At 40.1% G+C, this 17559-nt stretch overlaps 1 protein-coding gene across 1 annotated transcript in view; it reads right to left on the bottom strand.

Moving 5' to 3' along the window:
* Nucleotides 1-1462: 1462 nt before the first annotated feature.
* The window catches only part of LOC121340974 (N-acetylated-alpha-linked acidic dipeptidase 2-like), a 37309-nt gene continuing 21212 nt past the window's right edge, over nucleotides 1463-17559 (bottom strand). The window contains exons 14-19 of the mRNA XM_041414090.1: nucleotides 17239-17330; nucleotides 15729-15819; nucleotides 14811-15075; nucleotides 10891-10972; nucleotides 9858-9950; nucleotides 1463-8272 (exon numbers count right to left, since the gene is read on the bottom strand). Coding sequence (XP_041270024.1) covers nucleotides 8083-8272; nucleotides 9858-9950; nucleotides 10891-10972; nucleotides 14811-15075; nucleotides 15729-15819; nucleotides 17239-17330 — 813 coding nt within the window. The 3' untranslated portion in view covers nucleotides 1463-8082. The remainder of the gene's footprint in view (nucleotides 8273-9857; nucleotides 9951-10890; nucleotides 10973-14810; nucleotides 15076-15728; nucleotides 15820-17238; nucleotides 17331-17559) is intronic.

Here is a 17559-nt window from a genome sequence, read left to right as displayed (position 1 = left end):
GAAACTGCATTGCCAAGGGGTTTTTCTCACCTTTCTTTGCTTGTTGCTTGTAGTTCCTTTCTTTGCTTGTTGCTTTCTAAAACTACACTTTTGAGCTGTCACAAACTTAACGGAAGTGGAATAATCCAGATGCAGTGGCTGTTTCTAAAGTTGCTGAAGGTACTGTTGCTTTGATTTTTTTTTCTGGTTTCTTAGAAAAAGAAGATAACTTTCCAAAACCTCTGGCATTCACTCAGTGTAGAAAAGGGTTCACCTCTTGTAGCCTGATATCTTCTATGGTAATAAATACTTGCGCTTTTCCCAAAGTTTGTGTTGATGTTTTGACCAGAGGGTAACCAAGGTATTGTCACAGACATTACAAACTAATCCACAGGCAAATGAGTGTTAAGCAAAAAATGGAAGCAGGCTTTTGAATAAAATAATGTTGTTACCTACTAGAAAGAAGTATTTGAAGAATTAGTTCCTTGTTAAATTTTAAAGCTGCGTTGCAACAAAATTCATTTAAAGCTACCTAGAGGCAGATCTTTTAACTTACAATGATCTATGAAATATTTTTAGTCCAGAAACCTTGTTCTCTGAAATGTGATTTAAACCTATGATAAATATTGATACTGCAATATTATTGCTGAATTCCATGCTTGGGAGAAAACTAACCTAATGTACTTCTGGCCTAATGTGCTTAACCTAATTTGTTCCTCCTTAATTGGAAATCAGGCTTGTGTATAACAAGGCAGAGTTGATGCAGTGAGCTTTTATACCCCAAGGGACTTAATTTAGGGGTTTTTTTAAGGGAATGCCTTGTAATCAGGTTATATCATTATGTACATAAACTACCCAGATTTTAAATATTCTGCCCATAGTGAAAGCAGTTAACATTTGGAGTGTCAACTCATGTTCAAAACCTACAGTAAAGAGGTAGTTTAAGTTCTTTAACTGCAGCTTTGTAAACTGGAAGCTTGTAGGCTCTTCTGTTACCAGAGTTTTACTTTACTGGATAACTTAAGTGGGATGCTTGTGCTTTCCAAGAGCAATTAACAGCTGTAAAGAAGAGAAGGTTGGTAAAATGAATGTAAGACATTGAAATGTAGCTGAAAATAAGCTTTTAAGAAAAATATTTGTTGTATTGTGCTTTTTGTTTTATCAGTGAGTCTATGGTTTGATTTGTGATTTAGTGCTTTTCCTGGTGCTGGTTTTTTCTTTTGTCTCCACCCTTTTCCCAGAAATGTTGTCAGCTAGTTTCCAGTTTCTATTTCTCCAAACTTTACCCATTTCCTAAAACTGTTTTTCTTCCTTGGAAGTTTATTGGTTCGCTCCTGTTATTCCCCACCTGGGTTTTTACTCCCAACTCTCCTGATTTGTTGGAAGTTGGGTCTGCCCCTGCCTTTCCCCTGAGATATAAGTCTTTGTCGGCCCCTTAGTGGGGGCCCAGGAAGAAAGAGGGGAAGAAACACCATCAAATAAAGTTTCCCTGGGACCCCTGTGCGCTGCCTGTGTTTTATACTGCGCCAAAACAACTGACAACTGGGATTCAAGGAGCTCCAGGGGGAAAAACTGCCGCCCCTCACTCTCAACATCAGCTAGCCGGGGAAGCGAAGTGGCAAATATTGTCACATATTTGTTGTTGAAAAATAATTCAGAGAAGATGTGCTAAGGATGATACAAATGAACAACTCCCAACAGCTGAGCTTGACAGTGTTTTATGCTTTTCTCACATACCTTTTTAAGGGTCCACCTCCTTGCTGTGTGAGCATTAGTCAGTGCTTCTTTTGCTGTTATTTTTCCTCAGCAACATTTTACTTTCCAAAACAGCCACTTAAATTTGTTGCATTTATAATTAAACAGTTGTATTGGCACACCTTGACTGAAGACTTGGGTATGGTTGGGACTTCTACAGTGAAAAGTGGCCAAAAATTCAGTGTGGTTTAGTAATAATACCCAAATGCTGAGTGCATAAATCTTAAGCTAAACCATGTGTAATTTTTAATGAGTTTTTGTATTTTACAGTTGTATTATATAATGCACATATGTTTTTCCTTAAACTGCCCCATAAGGGTACTTCAATAAGCATAACTATAAGGAGTGCGTTGCAACCTGCGGCGTTGTACGTCCTCCCTTTTCCTCCATGCGTTGCAGGTGTTCTTCACTGAAGTTTGAAGTGTAGATTTGTGCAGAGTGAGCAGTAGCTGTTAGAGAGCTGATAGATTTTGCCAGAGGTTCTCCATATTCTGGTAATTGTGTTTTAGTACGAAACAAAGTGTAATGCTGCCTGAGAGGCAAGTGCCAAGTCCTGCAGTTGCAATCTGAATCCTATACAAATATCTGGTTCTCAGGTAGGTTGTTTTTTATCAGACTGCAGGTGACAAGAATGGTATTTGCAAAACCAAAATCTTGGTTGAATTGCTCACGCAGGCTGAATTGGGTGAGCAGAGTAGTTTGAAAATACAGAAAGAAAAGCCTGATTAATTTCATCCATTTCTCAGGTTTACAGGATTGGACACTTAAGTGTGCATATGACTATGGATAAACACCTGTCCTTAATGATTTTTCTTTAAAAAACTTGGGACGTCCCCCATGTAGTCCCCAGATGCTGATCTCTGCTGAGAGTCCAATGAACACAGGATTCCTGTGGCTGGTAGCATGGCAGAAGCTTCATTCCAGCTCTGCAGGGTCCCAGAACCTGCCAGGCTTGCTTTGTCTGAACTTCTTTAAACCTGCCTGCAGTTTTGTTCTAGCTTGTTTGGCTGTTAAAACTTTTCTCATGTCCGAGTGGCTGTTGTCTGACTTGGTTTTACCTTGTTTCTCATTCTGTAGTTGCTTGTAGACATTTTTTTTTTTTTTATATAACTACTAAAACTAAAGCAGGTTTACTGTGTAGAGCAACATACTGCTGACTCTAGTGCCATGTCACGGAGGGATACATGCAGGGGCCTTGAAAACTGAGGTATGGGATGTGGTGTAGAGGACTACTGATACAGGATGATTGGAGAAGGGGCACTGCTGGATAGCAGAGATCCCAGGAAGAGAAACAGCTCATAAATGTAACTGCTTTTCCATTGAAAGGTTTGTACTACAATTTCTTTTTTTTTTTTCTTTAATCATAGAGACTAATCATTCTTCAATCACACAGTTAAGATTTCGAGCATACCAACAATGAACCTGTCTTTACTTACAAAGTGTGTTTCTTCCTGCCTGTAAGACTGGCAGGATGCTTATGTGTGACTCCTCTGCCATGGCATTGGACGACACTATGACTGCTGGCAGTACCCACACTGCTGTAAGGGTAGTGCCAGCATAATACGGCGTGTGCTGCAGACTGAAGAGAGCTTTAGTGCAGGAAGGTGGCGTCCAGGCACGCAGGCTCTGGTGTAGAGTGTGAAAATATGGCTTAGGAGACAGAGCTGAGAAAACAAAAGCAATGCTTCAGTAGGGGGGTGGTGGTTCCAGAAATATCTGAAGGGATGAGTGACCTCAGATCTAAATCTTTCAGTGCTCAGTGTTCACAGCTGGCCATGTTTCCTCTGCGTGATCTGCTTCTTACGGGTTACATAAGGGTGTGTTGTCACAACAGTCACTGTGTCCAGCACTGTGACTTGGGTTTCCTTCTAAAAGTGCAACCAAGTTTGGAAGTGATGTGGATGGCAGCATCAGGAACACGTCAGCTGAACTGTCAGCAGGCTAGCAAAGCACATCTGGGGAAGGTGCCATGTAAACTTAGCAAGTCTATTCTTATCCAATACCGTGCTGTGAAATGCTTTTCTATTATTGCCTCTGCTGTTCTTTCCCTTAATGAAAGGTTGGAACATGTTTGGAGTTTAATTGAACCAGGTCCAGCTCCTCCTGCATGAGGTGCCTAACAAAGCACTCTTATTCCTCCTCTTAGAAACCTTGAGCTCCCCAAGCTGAAGAAGATGTTTAAGGGTGCAGAATCCATTAGGAGAAGCACTGTTGATCTGACAGGAGCATCCTTGACCTTATGGATTCTAATTGGCACAAGTCTCAGTGGTGCAATGGGAACAATCTTCTACCTTAACAAAGACTGCTTGCTAAATTCAGCTCCTGCTGGTTTCTCTAAGGACACTTTATATGAGCAGGTGCTGTTTGAGGAACAGAGCACTTTGGTTCTGCTCTGAACAGCAGAAGAAAGATTTCTGTGTTTCATTTAATTAGTGTTGTCTTCAAAGCACTGCCATAGGGAAGTTCATGATTTTCACCATCATTCAGCTTTTTCAATAGCACTGTTAACTGTACACTGAAATCCTATGAATAAAACTAAGGGAATTTAGAAAGGAAAAAACCAGGTTGTGCATGTCCAATTTCTACCAGCTGCAGAGAGGGTCCCCAGATGAGTCTGACAGAGTGTCACCTGGAGATTCAAGCATTAGGGTTACAGATTTCTTTCCAAAGGCAAGCCAAAGGTATTTCAACCATAAGAGAATCTTAATCATAGGCTCAAACAAAGGTTGAAAGGGATCTTTAAAGGCTATCCAGTCAAATCCCATTGCCATCTTCAGCTAGATCAGGTTATTCAGGACTCTCACCCTGAATGTTTCCAGTGATGGGGTGTCTGCCATCAATCTGGGCAACTTGTTCTAGTGTTTCCTCATCTGCATTGTAAAAATCCTACTTGTATCTAATCTAAATTGACCCTTCTTCGATTTAAAACTATTACGTCTTGTACTAATGCAACAGGTCCTGCTAAAAAGTTTGTCTCCAAGCTGAAATAAAGTTCCAGGCACTGTCCCTTTGGAACTGATTTTCTAAAGAGACAATTGACAACCCAAATATCCAAGTGATACTTGATCCATCCAAGTTTAATTTTGCCAGATTTTTTTTGCAGCTCCAGTCTACTAGGCTGAAGGGTCGGTTTCTCCCATTTGTAGGATTTACTGATTGTTTCAGCCAGGCTGAGTGAAGAAACTGGGCAACTGGAATTGAGGAAGGACAGTGTTACCCATTTGTAAGAGTATGAAAAATTCCCTTCCCCCACTTTAAAATTATGGGAAGGCAGAGCTACACTTTGCACTGGGGGACAGCAACAGAGGCTTGTTTGCTTATCTACAGAACATAAGACTCTGCTCATTGAGGAAGGAAAGGCAATTGGAGATCTGAGTAACTGATCCTTTCAATACCAAGAATAAGGGATTTTGTGGAATTTAGTTAGCATAAGCCATTTTTAAGTGGTTTGGTTTCCTTATTTATAAGGGTTTGGATATCGCTCTTCCTCAGTAGAACTTTATAGACAGGGATGGAAATAGATTTAATATATTTTGTGTACTTCTCAGGATGTAGCTGGTCATGATGAATCTCACATTCACACAGTTATCAATTAAGTTGACAAGAGGAACAAAGCAATCAATGCCAGCTGTGCATGCAGCCTGCTGTGAGCTGTAATTTATTCTTACAGCTTCAAACTGCACAGGGAAGCAAGGAGAGATTGTATGTTCTTTTGCAGCAGCAAGGTAATAGTACAGAACCTCAAAGGTTAGCTACCACTGAAAAAATTACGTTTACTTGTGAAACATTTGTTCACTGGTTTATACATTTCTGTAAATGGAGGAAGAAGAAATTTTCATTAAATATTTCTTTGCAATGTGGAAACTCCTTGTTTGCCTTACACTCTGATGATCCTACAGCAGCAACCGCTGGCAGGTCCAAAGTTGGCTGTGGCTCAGAAGGACGGTGCACTAAAGGCTTTTTTCCACTATCTACATATCCTAACCCTCCCTTGGGAGCACATTCAGTACTGCCCATTGTAGCTAATGTAAAGTTATGATGGAGCAGGAAGGGCACATAATTGAGAGAAGGGGAAAAAAAAAAAAAAACCAGTGCAGTTATGTACCAGTCACATCACTGCAAGATTTCCTTAAGCAGTAAGTTCAGCTACAGATGTGGAGATGAAAACTGTGAATGTCCCCAGTTAAGTAAAAGTAAAGAGAACAACAAAAATGTAATTGCTGTTCATAGGATCATAGAACAGGTTTAGGCTGGAAGGGCCCCTAAAGATCCTCTAGTTCCAACACCCCTGCCATGGGCAGGGATGCCTTCCACTAGACCAGGTTGGTCAGAGTTCCATCCAGTCTGGTCCAGGGATGGGGTATCCACACCTTCTCTGGGCAACGTACCAGTGCCTCACCACCCTCACAGTAAAGAATTTTGTCTACTCTAAACCCACCTTCTTCCAGTTTGAAGCTATTCCTCCTTGTCCTGTCACTACGCACCCCTGTAAGCAGTCCCTCTTCAGCCTTCTTTAGCTATTGGAAGGCTGTAAATAAGGTTTTTCCAGAGCCTGCCCTTTCCTAGGCTGAACAGCCCTAGCCATCTCAGTCTTGTGCTCATGAGAGAGATACTCCACCCCTTTGATCATCTTCATAGCCTCCTCTGGACTTGCTCTAACAGGCCCACATGTTGGGGCCTCAGGGCTGGAAGCAGCATTCCAGGTGGAGCCTTGCCAGAGCAAAGGGCAAGAATCACCTGGTCTGTGCCCCAGCATCAGCTACTCTTGTCTCTTACGTGCTGACAAGGTCAGTTTTGCATTCCATTACCCAACAGAAGAGGTGCAGCATGGACTGTGGAAGTGTAATTTCCTCCTCAAGTGCCTAAGGCTTGATCTGTGAAAAGCAATTGAACAGTAAATTATGAGAACAGCATTCACAGGCACACAATCCTTCATCTTTCATGGAGGTGTATTGGAGGCGATGCCAGTAAAAGCCTCTCTTCTTGGTGGCATATATCCCCCAAAACAACTTCTCACAAGTTATTTCTGGTTCTCTTGTCTGAATTCAAGGCATCTGAGATGAGAACAACAACTCTGTCCTGCTTTTCTAATTCTGTCCTTTTTAGGGCCACATCTGTTCTATTCCCCATAAAACAAAAATAATTTTTTTCCCACAACATGGTACAATTTATGGTAGTGACAAAAACTGTAGTATATTTTACATAAGAGATGAAATTGGTTAATGTCAGTTTCCACAAGATGGAATGTGATTCAGTAAAATTCTAGCACTTTTATTCATTTTAAAGCATGTAGATGAGAATTACACCTAAAGGGCAAATGAAGCAAGAAATTTTTAATTTTTTTTTTCTTTTTATACGAACTAAACAGTTTTGTACAACTGGCCTTCTCATGCATTTCAGTTCCTCTTTGAATATAAAATCAGCTCCTGATGGGAAACATTCTTCAGGTCTTACTTGAAGACAGAATTATCTCAAGCTCCATGCTAATAGTAACAGTACCCTCCAGCTCCTTCAGATGGAAAAAATATGAAAGAGATTGCCTGGGAAAAAACAGGAACAAAAGCGGCCCTGGGCTCAGAACTAGAGAAAGTGCCAAAAAGCGCAGAGAGGTCAGCTTTTGGTTACCCCCCAAAATCTTTATTTTCCAAAGTGCAAGTAAAAGAGTGAGATGCATAGAGACTTTCAGAGGGATGGATGTGCACTCCACTGAGAGCATGCTTTTGGATTTCAGCTGTTTTCCTTGATTATCAAGAATGGCTAGTACTGCTTTGGCAATCAGTAGGAGAGTCACTTATTTATTTTTTCAGGGAAAAGAAAGCAAATCAGTGTAAAGAGCATTCACCAGTCCTGCAGAATAGATTCTGAACTGCAGAGATGCCTTTGGTGTCTCCTATTATAAAAGTAATTATCAGAACAAGAAAAAGGTACAGGCTGAGTATTGCATTTTTTCCATCAAAATGTGTGCTATTGATCACTGCTGTGGACAAATTTGCAGGTAGTTTGGCAAATAATTGTTTTCATAACTGTACATGCAAAACACTGGGTCCTCAAAGCTGGTAGATCTCTCGGAAAATTCTAATCAGAAACTGATTGTTCCTGCTTCCCCCTCTTCCCACTTCTCCCCAAATTTGCTTCCATCCAGAGCTGTTCATAAAGTTCTGTCAGTAGCAGAGATGCAGCAATCCCTGTCTCAGGAGTTCTCTGGCACACAGAGCTCTGCACACCTACCGTGTGGTTTGGGAGGCTGGAGACTGAGGCAGGGCAGGCAGTCGGGGACACTGGGACACTGCAGCAGCCTGACAGCTCTGTGTGCCACACTCTGCTCTGGGACTTTTCAAAGCCTTCATCTTATGCTACTTCCTTCAGTGTGTCTGCTGCTGCCTGCACAGTGAAGGCTGCAATGGAAATCTGCCTCTTCACTTCTTCCCAGGCTTCAAGTTGATCAGCTTTGCTTTCAATATCAAACATGGCATCATAGATTCCTGGGAAGGATTCTCCTGCATATTTGTTGTGGCTGCTTTGGGCCAAGATGACATGTCTGGGGGGAAAAAAAAAAAAAAAAAAAAAAAAGCAATTATCCTAAATAAAAGAAACTATTAATGGGGTGTGTGTTCATTGTACGTGTACTGTATGAAGCAGCTGTGAATCCCAGAAAGATCAGAACTCACTAAATACACAGGAAATTTGGCTTCAAAAGGACAGGAACAGTCCCAAGATCAAAATCTGTTGGAAAGGGCACAGATTTAGGTCAGATGGCCTTCTCCTTGGGAAGAGATGACACATTTGTCTAATTAAGAGCAAAACCATGTTACACTTTTTGAAAATGGGAGCTCAACAAACCTATCTAAGTAATTTGCCAGTCACGAACAGGGAATAAAACTACTTATAGGTGTGCTGTGAGAAATGGAGTAGAAACCTCAAAAACAGCTAAGTAGCTGCATGATGGTCAGCAGATTATTTACCTGGGAAAGGAATTTAAAAGGAGGGGAAAAAAATCTGTGGCTGAATTCTTGAGAAAAGCATGAATTATTGAGAAGAGAAGTCATCATATTGGATCAGAACTGCACAAAATATCAATCTTATTTTTTGGTATAGTTTTTTTTTTTTTTCCCTAAATAATGAATAGCTACAGATCTGCAATTAAATTTATTTTAACTATGAAGTATAAAAGCACATTTACAGTATGTGAAAGAGTCCTCCCAAATGAAAAGAAACATTAAAATTACATTAATAAATTCAAGCAAGTAAGAAATAATAATAAAATTTAAAAACCCCAGACAGCTCCAAATGATACCCAACACCCAACAAGAAAATTTCTAGAAAGAAATTACTTCATTCTTCTCAAAGTGTGAATGACAGTTTATCCTAGGAGGATGGAGGTGTGATTCTCAATTCTACCTGCCTGAAAGACTTGTGGCATGGCATGAAAGCCATCCATCAGTGAGTCAGACATATCCAGTTGATAGGAAGAGGCAGATACTGAAAGCAAAGTGAGATGCTTACACCCCTGACACTGAAAGTTGGCATCTTGTCAGGTATTCCTAATAAAAGCACTGGGATTCTAGAAAGAATATAGTAGTTAGTGGTTTAAGCTTTTTGGAGCTCCTATAGAAGCAGCCAAAACTGGGATAGAGGGGGCTCTGTAGCACAGCTCACAGACCTTTATCCTGTGCTGAAAGGTCCCTCCCTCTCCAAACTCTCCTTTCTTGGCTTCTCTCTTCAACTGACCCTCATTACACATCTGTTCTCATTTACTCTGCCCTCTTTTCACTTTTTTTTTTAAATACAGTTCATTCATTCTTCACTCAATCCTCACTTTACAGACAATCACAAGAGCAAGTTGTAACAGCAGTATTACTGCACATCTACAAATAAAAGTCAGAGTATAATGCTGTTGTGGTTTAACCACAGCTGATAGAAGGAGCCAAAAGAGAATTTGGCTCCACAAGTCTGGTGTAGCCAAGGAGTTCTCCTTAAGGGTTATAAACAAAATCCACTATTCATGTACTTAAAGCAATGTGTTGAACTGTAATTCCTGTGAGACCCATACAGCAATTCAACTGATTGGTCAGCTACAAAAATAGGGTGCCTTAGACAGCAGATCAAGAAACTTTTAGCCTCACCTGTAAAACTTCCTTCCTGGCAAGCCCAGAGGATCAGTGAAAGCTCTTTCTACCAACATCAGCTGATCGTTCATGATGCGCACTGCTACTGAACTGCAGGAGAGGGAGACAGAAATGTCACACAGCAGGGAAACATGACCTCCCAGTTTCATTTAAAACGCTTTTCTTCACCTTTTTTTTTTTTTTGACAGAAAAAGAAAAAAAGGCAAGTGTGGTCTACAGTTTACAAACAAAGGTGAGGTTTTGCAAATGGAGATTCTGAATCCATGTTATAATAATGAATTGATATTTCTGTGTTAGAGAACAACACTTCACACTATGCAAAATAAAATGGGAAACTTTCTGAGAGTGTCAGATACTTGCTTAATATTAAATGGCACTGGAAAGATGGCACTTAAGAGAATGGAGAAGAAGACTGAGATTTACACAGATGAAGATAGCTAAATTTTGGTGTCCACCTATAAGCCAAATGTCCATAGTCCTGTTCCAATCTATGCAGCAACATAGGATGGGATTCAGCTGCTTAAACACAACTGGTACCATATGTGGCCTGCAGTCACTGCACTCAGAGGGCACAGGAGTCCTGCAGTAGCCTTAAGCTGTCAAGCATCATACGGATATCTTGGATATTCTGAAGCATCATCCTCTGTCTTTGAAGTGTGCTGAAAGTAAAAATTCTGTCATCAGCTACAACACTCAGGTTAGGTGTCTAGAGATCTCAGTCCAAGTCTAACTTTCATTGCTACCTGCCTCTCCATGTATTGCAGTAATTTTAATGACAACCTGATACTAGTAATAAGCTCATACTATCAATCAAAGGAACATTCCTGTATCTGCTAATTCATCATTAAAGATACTACCTGTCTCAGGGTTCAGAGCTCTGTTATACACTCATCAGAGAGAATCCTTGTGCAGTAGAAGAAATAAAGAACTGCCACTCTGGGTACCTAAGGCCAACCAGGACATAAATGTATACATACATATATATATACACATACACACACATATATATATAAAACTCTTTTTTTCTTACTCTTTCTCGTCTACTTGTTCAAGTCTTCTGTGAAATTCAGCAGCAGCCTTTGAGAAGTTCTCCACAGCAGAAAAAAGAGGATCTAGGAATGGAAGAACATGAAAATCTTTGAAGTATTCAGTAAACCTAATATACTTTTCAGCTGCCCAGTGGGAGAACTACAATTTGCCTTGCTGATATAATAGCATTAATGTTATGAATAAAAATATACCTATTTTTATTTAAGGTTACAGAGCTAAAAACCGGTGGGACCAGTTGCTGTTAAATTAGCTTAATTGTAAAGAGTTCTTTAATTGCCCGTTAATGGTTGGTGATTTAGCCATTGTCCTCCCAATGCTTGCCCCGGAGCTACACCTGGACACGCAGCCCAGGAGAATAGGAGTGGCCTGGGACCACGTACGCAAATGAGAAATGCACCGCGCCAAAATTTTCCCGTTTTCCTAGAAAACCCCTAAAAACAACGAGCCAACACAGAATTAGGGGACCCTAAGTGATGTCTAAGGACGGGCGTGAAGTCCAGTGCCTGCTTGGATCCTTTTTGCTTCACACCCTGACCCCAAGAGATGTTCCATAAGGAGGGGACCCGAAGTGTTGGACTGAAAAACAGGAATCTGCCAATCTCCCGTGAGGACGCAGTCCCCAGCTCTGCCTGCAGACCAGCGGACAGAGCTGCATCACCCTCCTCCTCCGTGCCACTCTTGGGGACAGCGGCGGCGTGGGCGCGACCCGTCGATTTCTCCCCACCTGAGCTGAATCTCTTTAATAAAGGCATTGAAAAGGAGAAAGATCTCCTGCCCTATTTATGTCAATTAATTTTGTTATTTTTATGTAATTTATTGACTTCCCCACTGCAGACTTTAAAGAGCTGCACTACTGGCAAATACTTTTTGCAATGAGACCAACAGTAAAGCAGAGTGCTTGGGAAAGCTTTCACAACCATTCATCTTCCCTCTGCCTTGCAAGCAAAAAACTGGCTGTCATTGCACATTGAGAGCTCTGCAGTTCCCTGTTCAACAAATGTACCGCAGTGCTCAGGTATAAAAAGCCTGACTTCCATCAGAAATACCAGCTGTTCCAGAAGGCTGTGGAAGAACAGCAGGATGTTGCTTGAGGAGAAAGATGTCCCATTCACAGCACAACAGGAGAGTGTGATATGTGCATTGAGCAGCGTGAGGTGAGGCACAAAAGGCACAGCTGTCGTGGCACATAGGACAGACACAGCAGGTTAAAGCAGCCAAGTCCTGGCTGAAATTGCAGCACAGGAGGTGCCTATGCCATGTTCCTCCATGCTGTCCCCCAGCACTGCCTCTCAGATGCCAGGGGATTGCCTGACTGTGTGCAGGCAGGTGGGCAGGAATGCTGCTGCTTTTCCCAGCCCAGTACCTCCGAGACATGTGGAATAACTCAGAGAAGCAGCAGGCTTTCCTTTTAATGGCAGTAGCAGCTGTGATGTGGAAGGCTCTATTTCATACAGACCTGGGGAAAGTATTGATTTATGCAAGTAATTTTTGTAGAATAAATCACAGATGGATGTTACGACGCCAGCTTCTGGCCCCACCAAAACTCCACTGAATTAGAAAAAAAGACAGTTTAAAACTTGCAAATTTTGTCCACAAGTTTCAGAAAACTGGCTAAACCAGAGTATCCTCTCTTCAATTGTGCAGGAAGATGGGACATACGATTAGATCATCCCCTAAATCCAGTCCTCTGTTGACAACTATTATCCCTTCACTGTTTATAGATTTGTCATCCAATTTCACGTGACAGGCTTTCTGTTCCCAGGACTCCTATTGAAAGCTGTTCCTCAGACTCATTTGCTCTCCTATTTCTAGCAACTTATTTATTCATCACAAGCCTACACTTGCTTCATTTTTGTCTTATTGCTGTTGCTTGGTTGGTACAATTGGAAACACAGATTTTATGTATGCAAGCTGTTTACAGACTGCAGTTCAGAGGGACACATCACCTTGTGAGGGTGAGAATTCACACTTGTCCACAACCCTGTGGCAAGAGCTCGAAGTTTGCCAGGGGCAGAGTCCTGCCCTGCTGATATCATGACCATATCACAGCAACAGATTATATTTCAGAAGCAGTAGGAGGGGATTTAAGAGAGAGGAAAAAAAAAGACCATCTGAAAAATAATGTAAGAAACTTTGTGTTCGTGTTCACTAGCTCTTCAGTGTTGCCAATGTTGGTTATTTCAGAAAACATCACATTTTTTTTTTCTCCACTTGAAAACATTATTTCCTGATAGCATATGAGTACAAGCACAAATTTTATGAAAAAAAGGTTCCAGCCTTCATTGTTGCAGATGAACAGCTAAAATGTGAATCGACATGCAAATAAGAGCCTTAATCTATTATTTTAAAAAGGACAATTATATTATTTAGTCAGGCTTAATCAACAATTTTCTGACATTCAGTGTTGACAATAAGCAATTCTAGGAAAATGATGAGTTAAATGAACGTTAATTTTCGCAGCATTGTAAAACCTACCTATGTTATTTAATGTATTCTGGTGCAATACAATAAATAAAAAATTAGAAATTTTAGCTTCATTCCATAAATAATTTAAAATTCATCAGGCATCAGAGAAGAGCTATGAAAATAATGATAAGACTTAAAAACATGTCTTGTAAAAAAATAGTCAAAATGACACATTTATAAAGTTATTAAGGAGAGGTCTTATTTGGGTGAAAAAAAAACCAAACTAAAAATAGAAGATTGCTTCTAGATTCTAGGAATGAGAATAGATGCACTGGTCAGGAGGTAGTTTGTGCAACTTTTAATCTGAAAATGGATAGAAACTCAAACAATGAAAATAAATTATTTCACAGATATTTTTATAGATGTTCCACTACTGCAAAAAAAAAAAAAAAAAATTGATCTTACAAGACATGCTGCAGTAAACACTAGAACATATTGAAGTAACTCTTGGTGTTTTACAGAATCTCAGACCAGATGATCCATCACACAAGATGCCTCCTCTGTCTCAAGAGGTCTTTTTACAAAAAGAGGTGTTCTTTCAAAATAATCAACAATTTTTCACCAAAACCATTACATGACATTTCAAACATAATATTTAATTTCCCCCAAATGTCGGTTCAATTTGAGTTACTTACAATTTTTCACATACCCCAAACAAGGAGTGCATCTCCAAAAGGTGATTTGTATCTTTAAATAATGGGTTCATCAGATAGCAAGTGAATTAGGACTGACTGAAAAATCTCCTTTGTTCAGAAACACAAGGAGTGATCAAGGCAAGAAGGAAAAGGAAGGAAAAAAAAGGAGACTGAAAATGACTGTGGAAGCTATCCCAGCCTGGGATCCTGAGCACTCTGCTTTAGACCTGTTTTATGGGCTCCAGAGCAATGTGCTCAGGTGCTCACAAAATAGATGCATTCATGCAGGAGAGCTGGAGAAAATGCTCCTGTAGCTTAAAAATGGCAACCAGGCACTGAGGGAGATGGTGGAGCTCCCCAGGGTCAGATGAAGTTTTGCATGAAGAGGAATGGACACCTATGTCCCTCAATTTCAAAGCAGTTGTCAGAAGCACTTGACTTCTTTTTTAAGCAAGGAAGCGAGAATCAGGCTGAGATACCTCTTTGCCCTACATTTGAGGTCCTTGACTGCCCATGAGCACTGTAATAATGCCTGTAATTATTAATATGCACGAAAATTCTTATACCCCTTAGTAACTGGCCAGCACTGAAACCACCACACCCTCTTATCAAGACAATGATGTGTTAAACCTGTGTTGTGTTTAGGAAAAAAAAAAAAAAAAATAGAGGCTCTTTGCTATGATGGCAAAATTCAAACAGGAAAGAAAGGAATTAATTTGCAGAGCTATGACAGATGTAACATGTCCCTGCACGATTCTAATTAATACACATAATGCACAGTCCTGTGGCTGTTACTTACCAAATGATACTTTACAAAGTTTCAGCTGTTCTTCATGCTTCTTGGCTAATTTATAAATTCTGTTGCTGTATCCTTTTAAGGCTTCTCCGTAGTCTCTAGAGTCGAATGGAATGACCTGGGAATCTGCCAGTTCATAAACCAGTTTGCCTCGTAACTGGGCAATTGTTAGCTGTTTCTTGAAGGTGGGGTCATAAAATTTTTCCACTAGCTCAAATGTCTCATACACAGTGTGATAAACAGGATAATTGCTGAATTTGTCTTCTTTCTGGAAAAGAGCAAGCAAATTTGTCAATACCCTGTATTCTGACTGCAGTTAAAAGATGTATTGATCCCTTTATGACTCTGATGTTTTGTTTGGTTTCCAAATCAAAAAAGCTATTTGCTACAAAACACAATTTAATATCCTTCATTTGAGTGTGTTTGTATTAAAAAATTGAACCAGTCCGAATCTGTGGACTGTTGCACAGGATTAAGTGAGCAGGCTTCTTTCTCTCTACCAACACAGACCTGCCTTCAGTTTCATTGCACAGAGGTGGCCTTCTCCAAGAGTGAAAACAGTTTGGAGTTTGGATAGCAAAAGTCCTCAATCACAGCCCCTTTTTACCTTGTGTAGCTGTTTCTGAACACAGAAGATTTGTGTATTAAGGGGACTATTAATAGCATGGTGGAACAAACTATCCACCTTCAATCAGACTCTATAAATACCTCTCTGTGAACCTGACATCCTATAGAATATACACATTACTGTAACATGTTTTATTCTCCAAACATTTAGGTTTCTTGCTAAATTAAGAAACGTTGCTGTATACAAACCAGTCAAAGATGCTTTGAAACTTTTTTATTAATTATGAATAAATGCTTTTAACAGGATGACTGCTCAGCACTATCAAACTTCTTCAAGCACTTTGTCAGGCTTACCCTGTTCTTGGTGTAACGAGCTCTGCCTGATGCAATTCCCAGTCGCTGGAAGTAAGCTTCAAAATCACTGCCTGACCCCAGCTTATTTATTCTGCATGCAGAAAAGACATTATCTTAGTGAGAGCACTTACTGAACAGTATGGTAGTAATTTATGCAAAATGCAGATTTTTCAGAGAAATTGAGGTCAGTTCTTCTGAAGGGCACATCAGGGACACTAGCAAGATCAAAAACTAGATGAATGGCAAGCTTAATTACTTAACTGATTTTATTCCAACACTCTGATTCAGTATCCAATATTGCTAGGAAGATCTTTTAATTGTAGCAATCCTAATTATGGCAATGATGACATTAAAAATACAAACACTTTATGCGCAGGAGCCATAAAATTGTATCAGCCATGTCTCTGCCGTCTTAAAACATCAATCATCTATTTCCAAACTAATACGAACTGGGCAGCAGTATGTGTAAAGACAGATGTGTTTGCGTAGTTGGCACATTCCGCAGCAGAATCCAAGACCGATAAATAAATAATTCCCAGGGCGAAAGGCGCGGGCGGCGCTCGGCACCTGCGGGGCACCGCTGCCACCTGACGGGGAGCTGCGGCGTGGCAGGGGCGAGGAGACCGCAGAGACAGACACAGCATCCGAAGTATTTTCAAATATTTACGTTTGAAGTTAAGTTTCAGGTTTATATGTCTGGCCTGATGAATAATTAGTGTTTCTCAGCTAAAGAAAAAAAAAAATTCTTAGTGTACATTTCTTCAAGGAATGATGTGCATCAACTAAGAAAGATCAAATCTGGCTGCTTTTTCAAAAGGAAGAAATCTCAGTGGGTCAAATGAATCCAGAAACTCAGCAGAGCCAGAAACATGCAGAAGATTTTTGTCAAATCACAAAAGGGGGCAGTTCTGTTTACCTCATGTCAGTAACACCACTCTGTGAATAAGATTTAGCCTTTCTGAGTCACAGGTGGAAAGTGTGTTTTGGAGTTGTAATACCTTCAAATATGAAGTGTTAATAAACTCATATATAGACATGTAATGTAATACATTTACATTCTTTGTATAAACAAGAAATAATTATCTCAAGTTTTTCAATTACTGCTTTTTAATTACTGCTCTAGGCAGCTTCTCTCAACTGTTTGCTTATCCTAACAATTTTGATTTTATTTTATCTAGTATGTGACTAAACTATGTTTTGAACTCTTTCCCCTGCCTCCTTTTTTTTTTTTTTTTTGAATGCTTTTCAAGTTGCTTTTCTGCTAATAAAAAGGTCTTTAGAAAGTGTGAGGTTTCATTTCACCACAGGAATAATATCACCATCATTAAATAAAAATAATACAATCTCATTTTATTTTACTATTAAAAATATTGCTAGAAGGTCATCTTGTGCTAAAAGGTTTTGTATTGCTGCCATAAATAGCACATCTCAAAAAATTCTAATGAGTAGCCATGCCATGATATGATGAAAATATTGGGGTAAAAAGCCCCAAAACATATTAACAACTTACCTGGGATAGTTGTTATTTTCAGGTGCAGGATCTTTTTCAAGCCAGCTCTCATAAAGAGATTTATTTTCATAACCCTCATCAGGGCTTAAAATCTGGAGAGGGAAATATGATAATCTCATTGGAAGTACCTCTAATTCAATTCATTATCAAAGGAGATCTTTGCAGCTCCCTGCTTTGTTCTTAACCAGCAGTGCTGCTGCATGCAGGGAAGTGAATATTGGCATTTGTTGCACACATTTATGCATTCCCAAACAAGGAAAGCATCTCACAGACACTTGGAACCAACCACAGACAGTAGGAAAGAACAGGTTAAAAGGAGGA

The sequence above is a fragment of the Onychostruthus taczanowskii genome, unplaced genomic scaffold (assembly GCF_017590055.1).
Source record: "Onychostruthus taczanowskii isolate IOZ18803 unplaced genomic scaffold, ASM1759005v1 scaffold44, whole genome shotgun sequence".
NCBI lineage: Eukaryota > Metazoa > Chordata > Aves > Passeriformes > Passeridae > Onychostruthus > Onychostruthus taczanowskii.
This window is presented reverse-complemented; position numbering and strand designations above follow the sequence as displayed.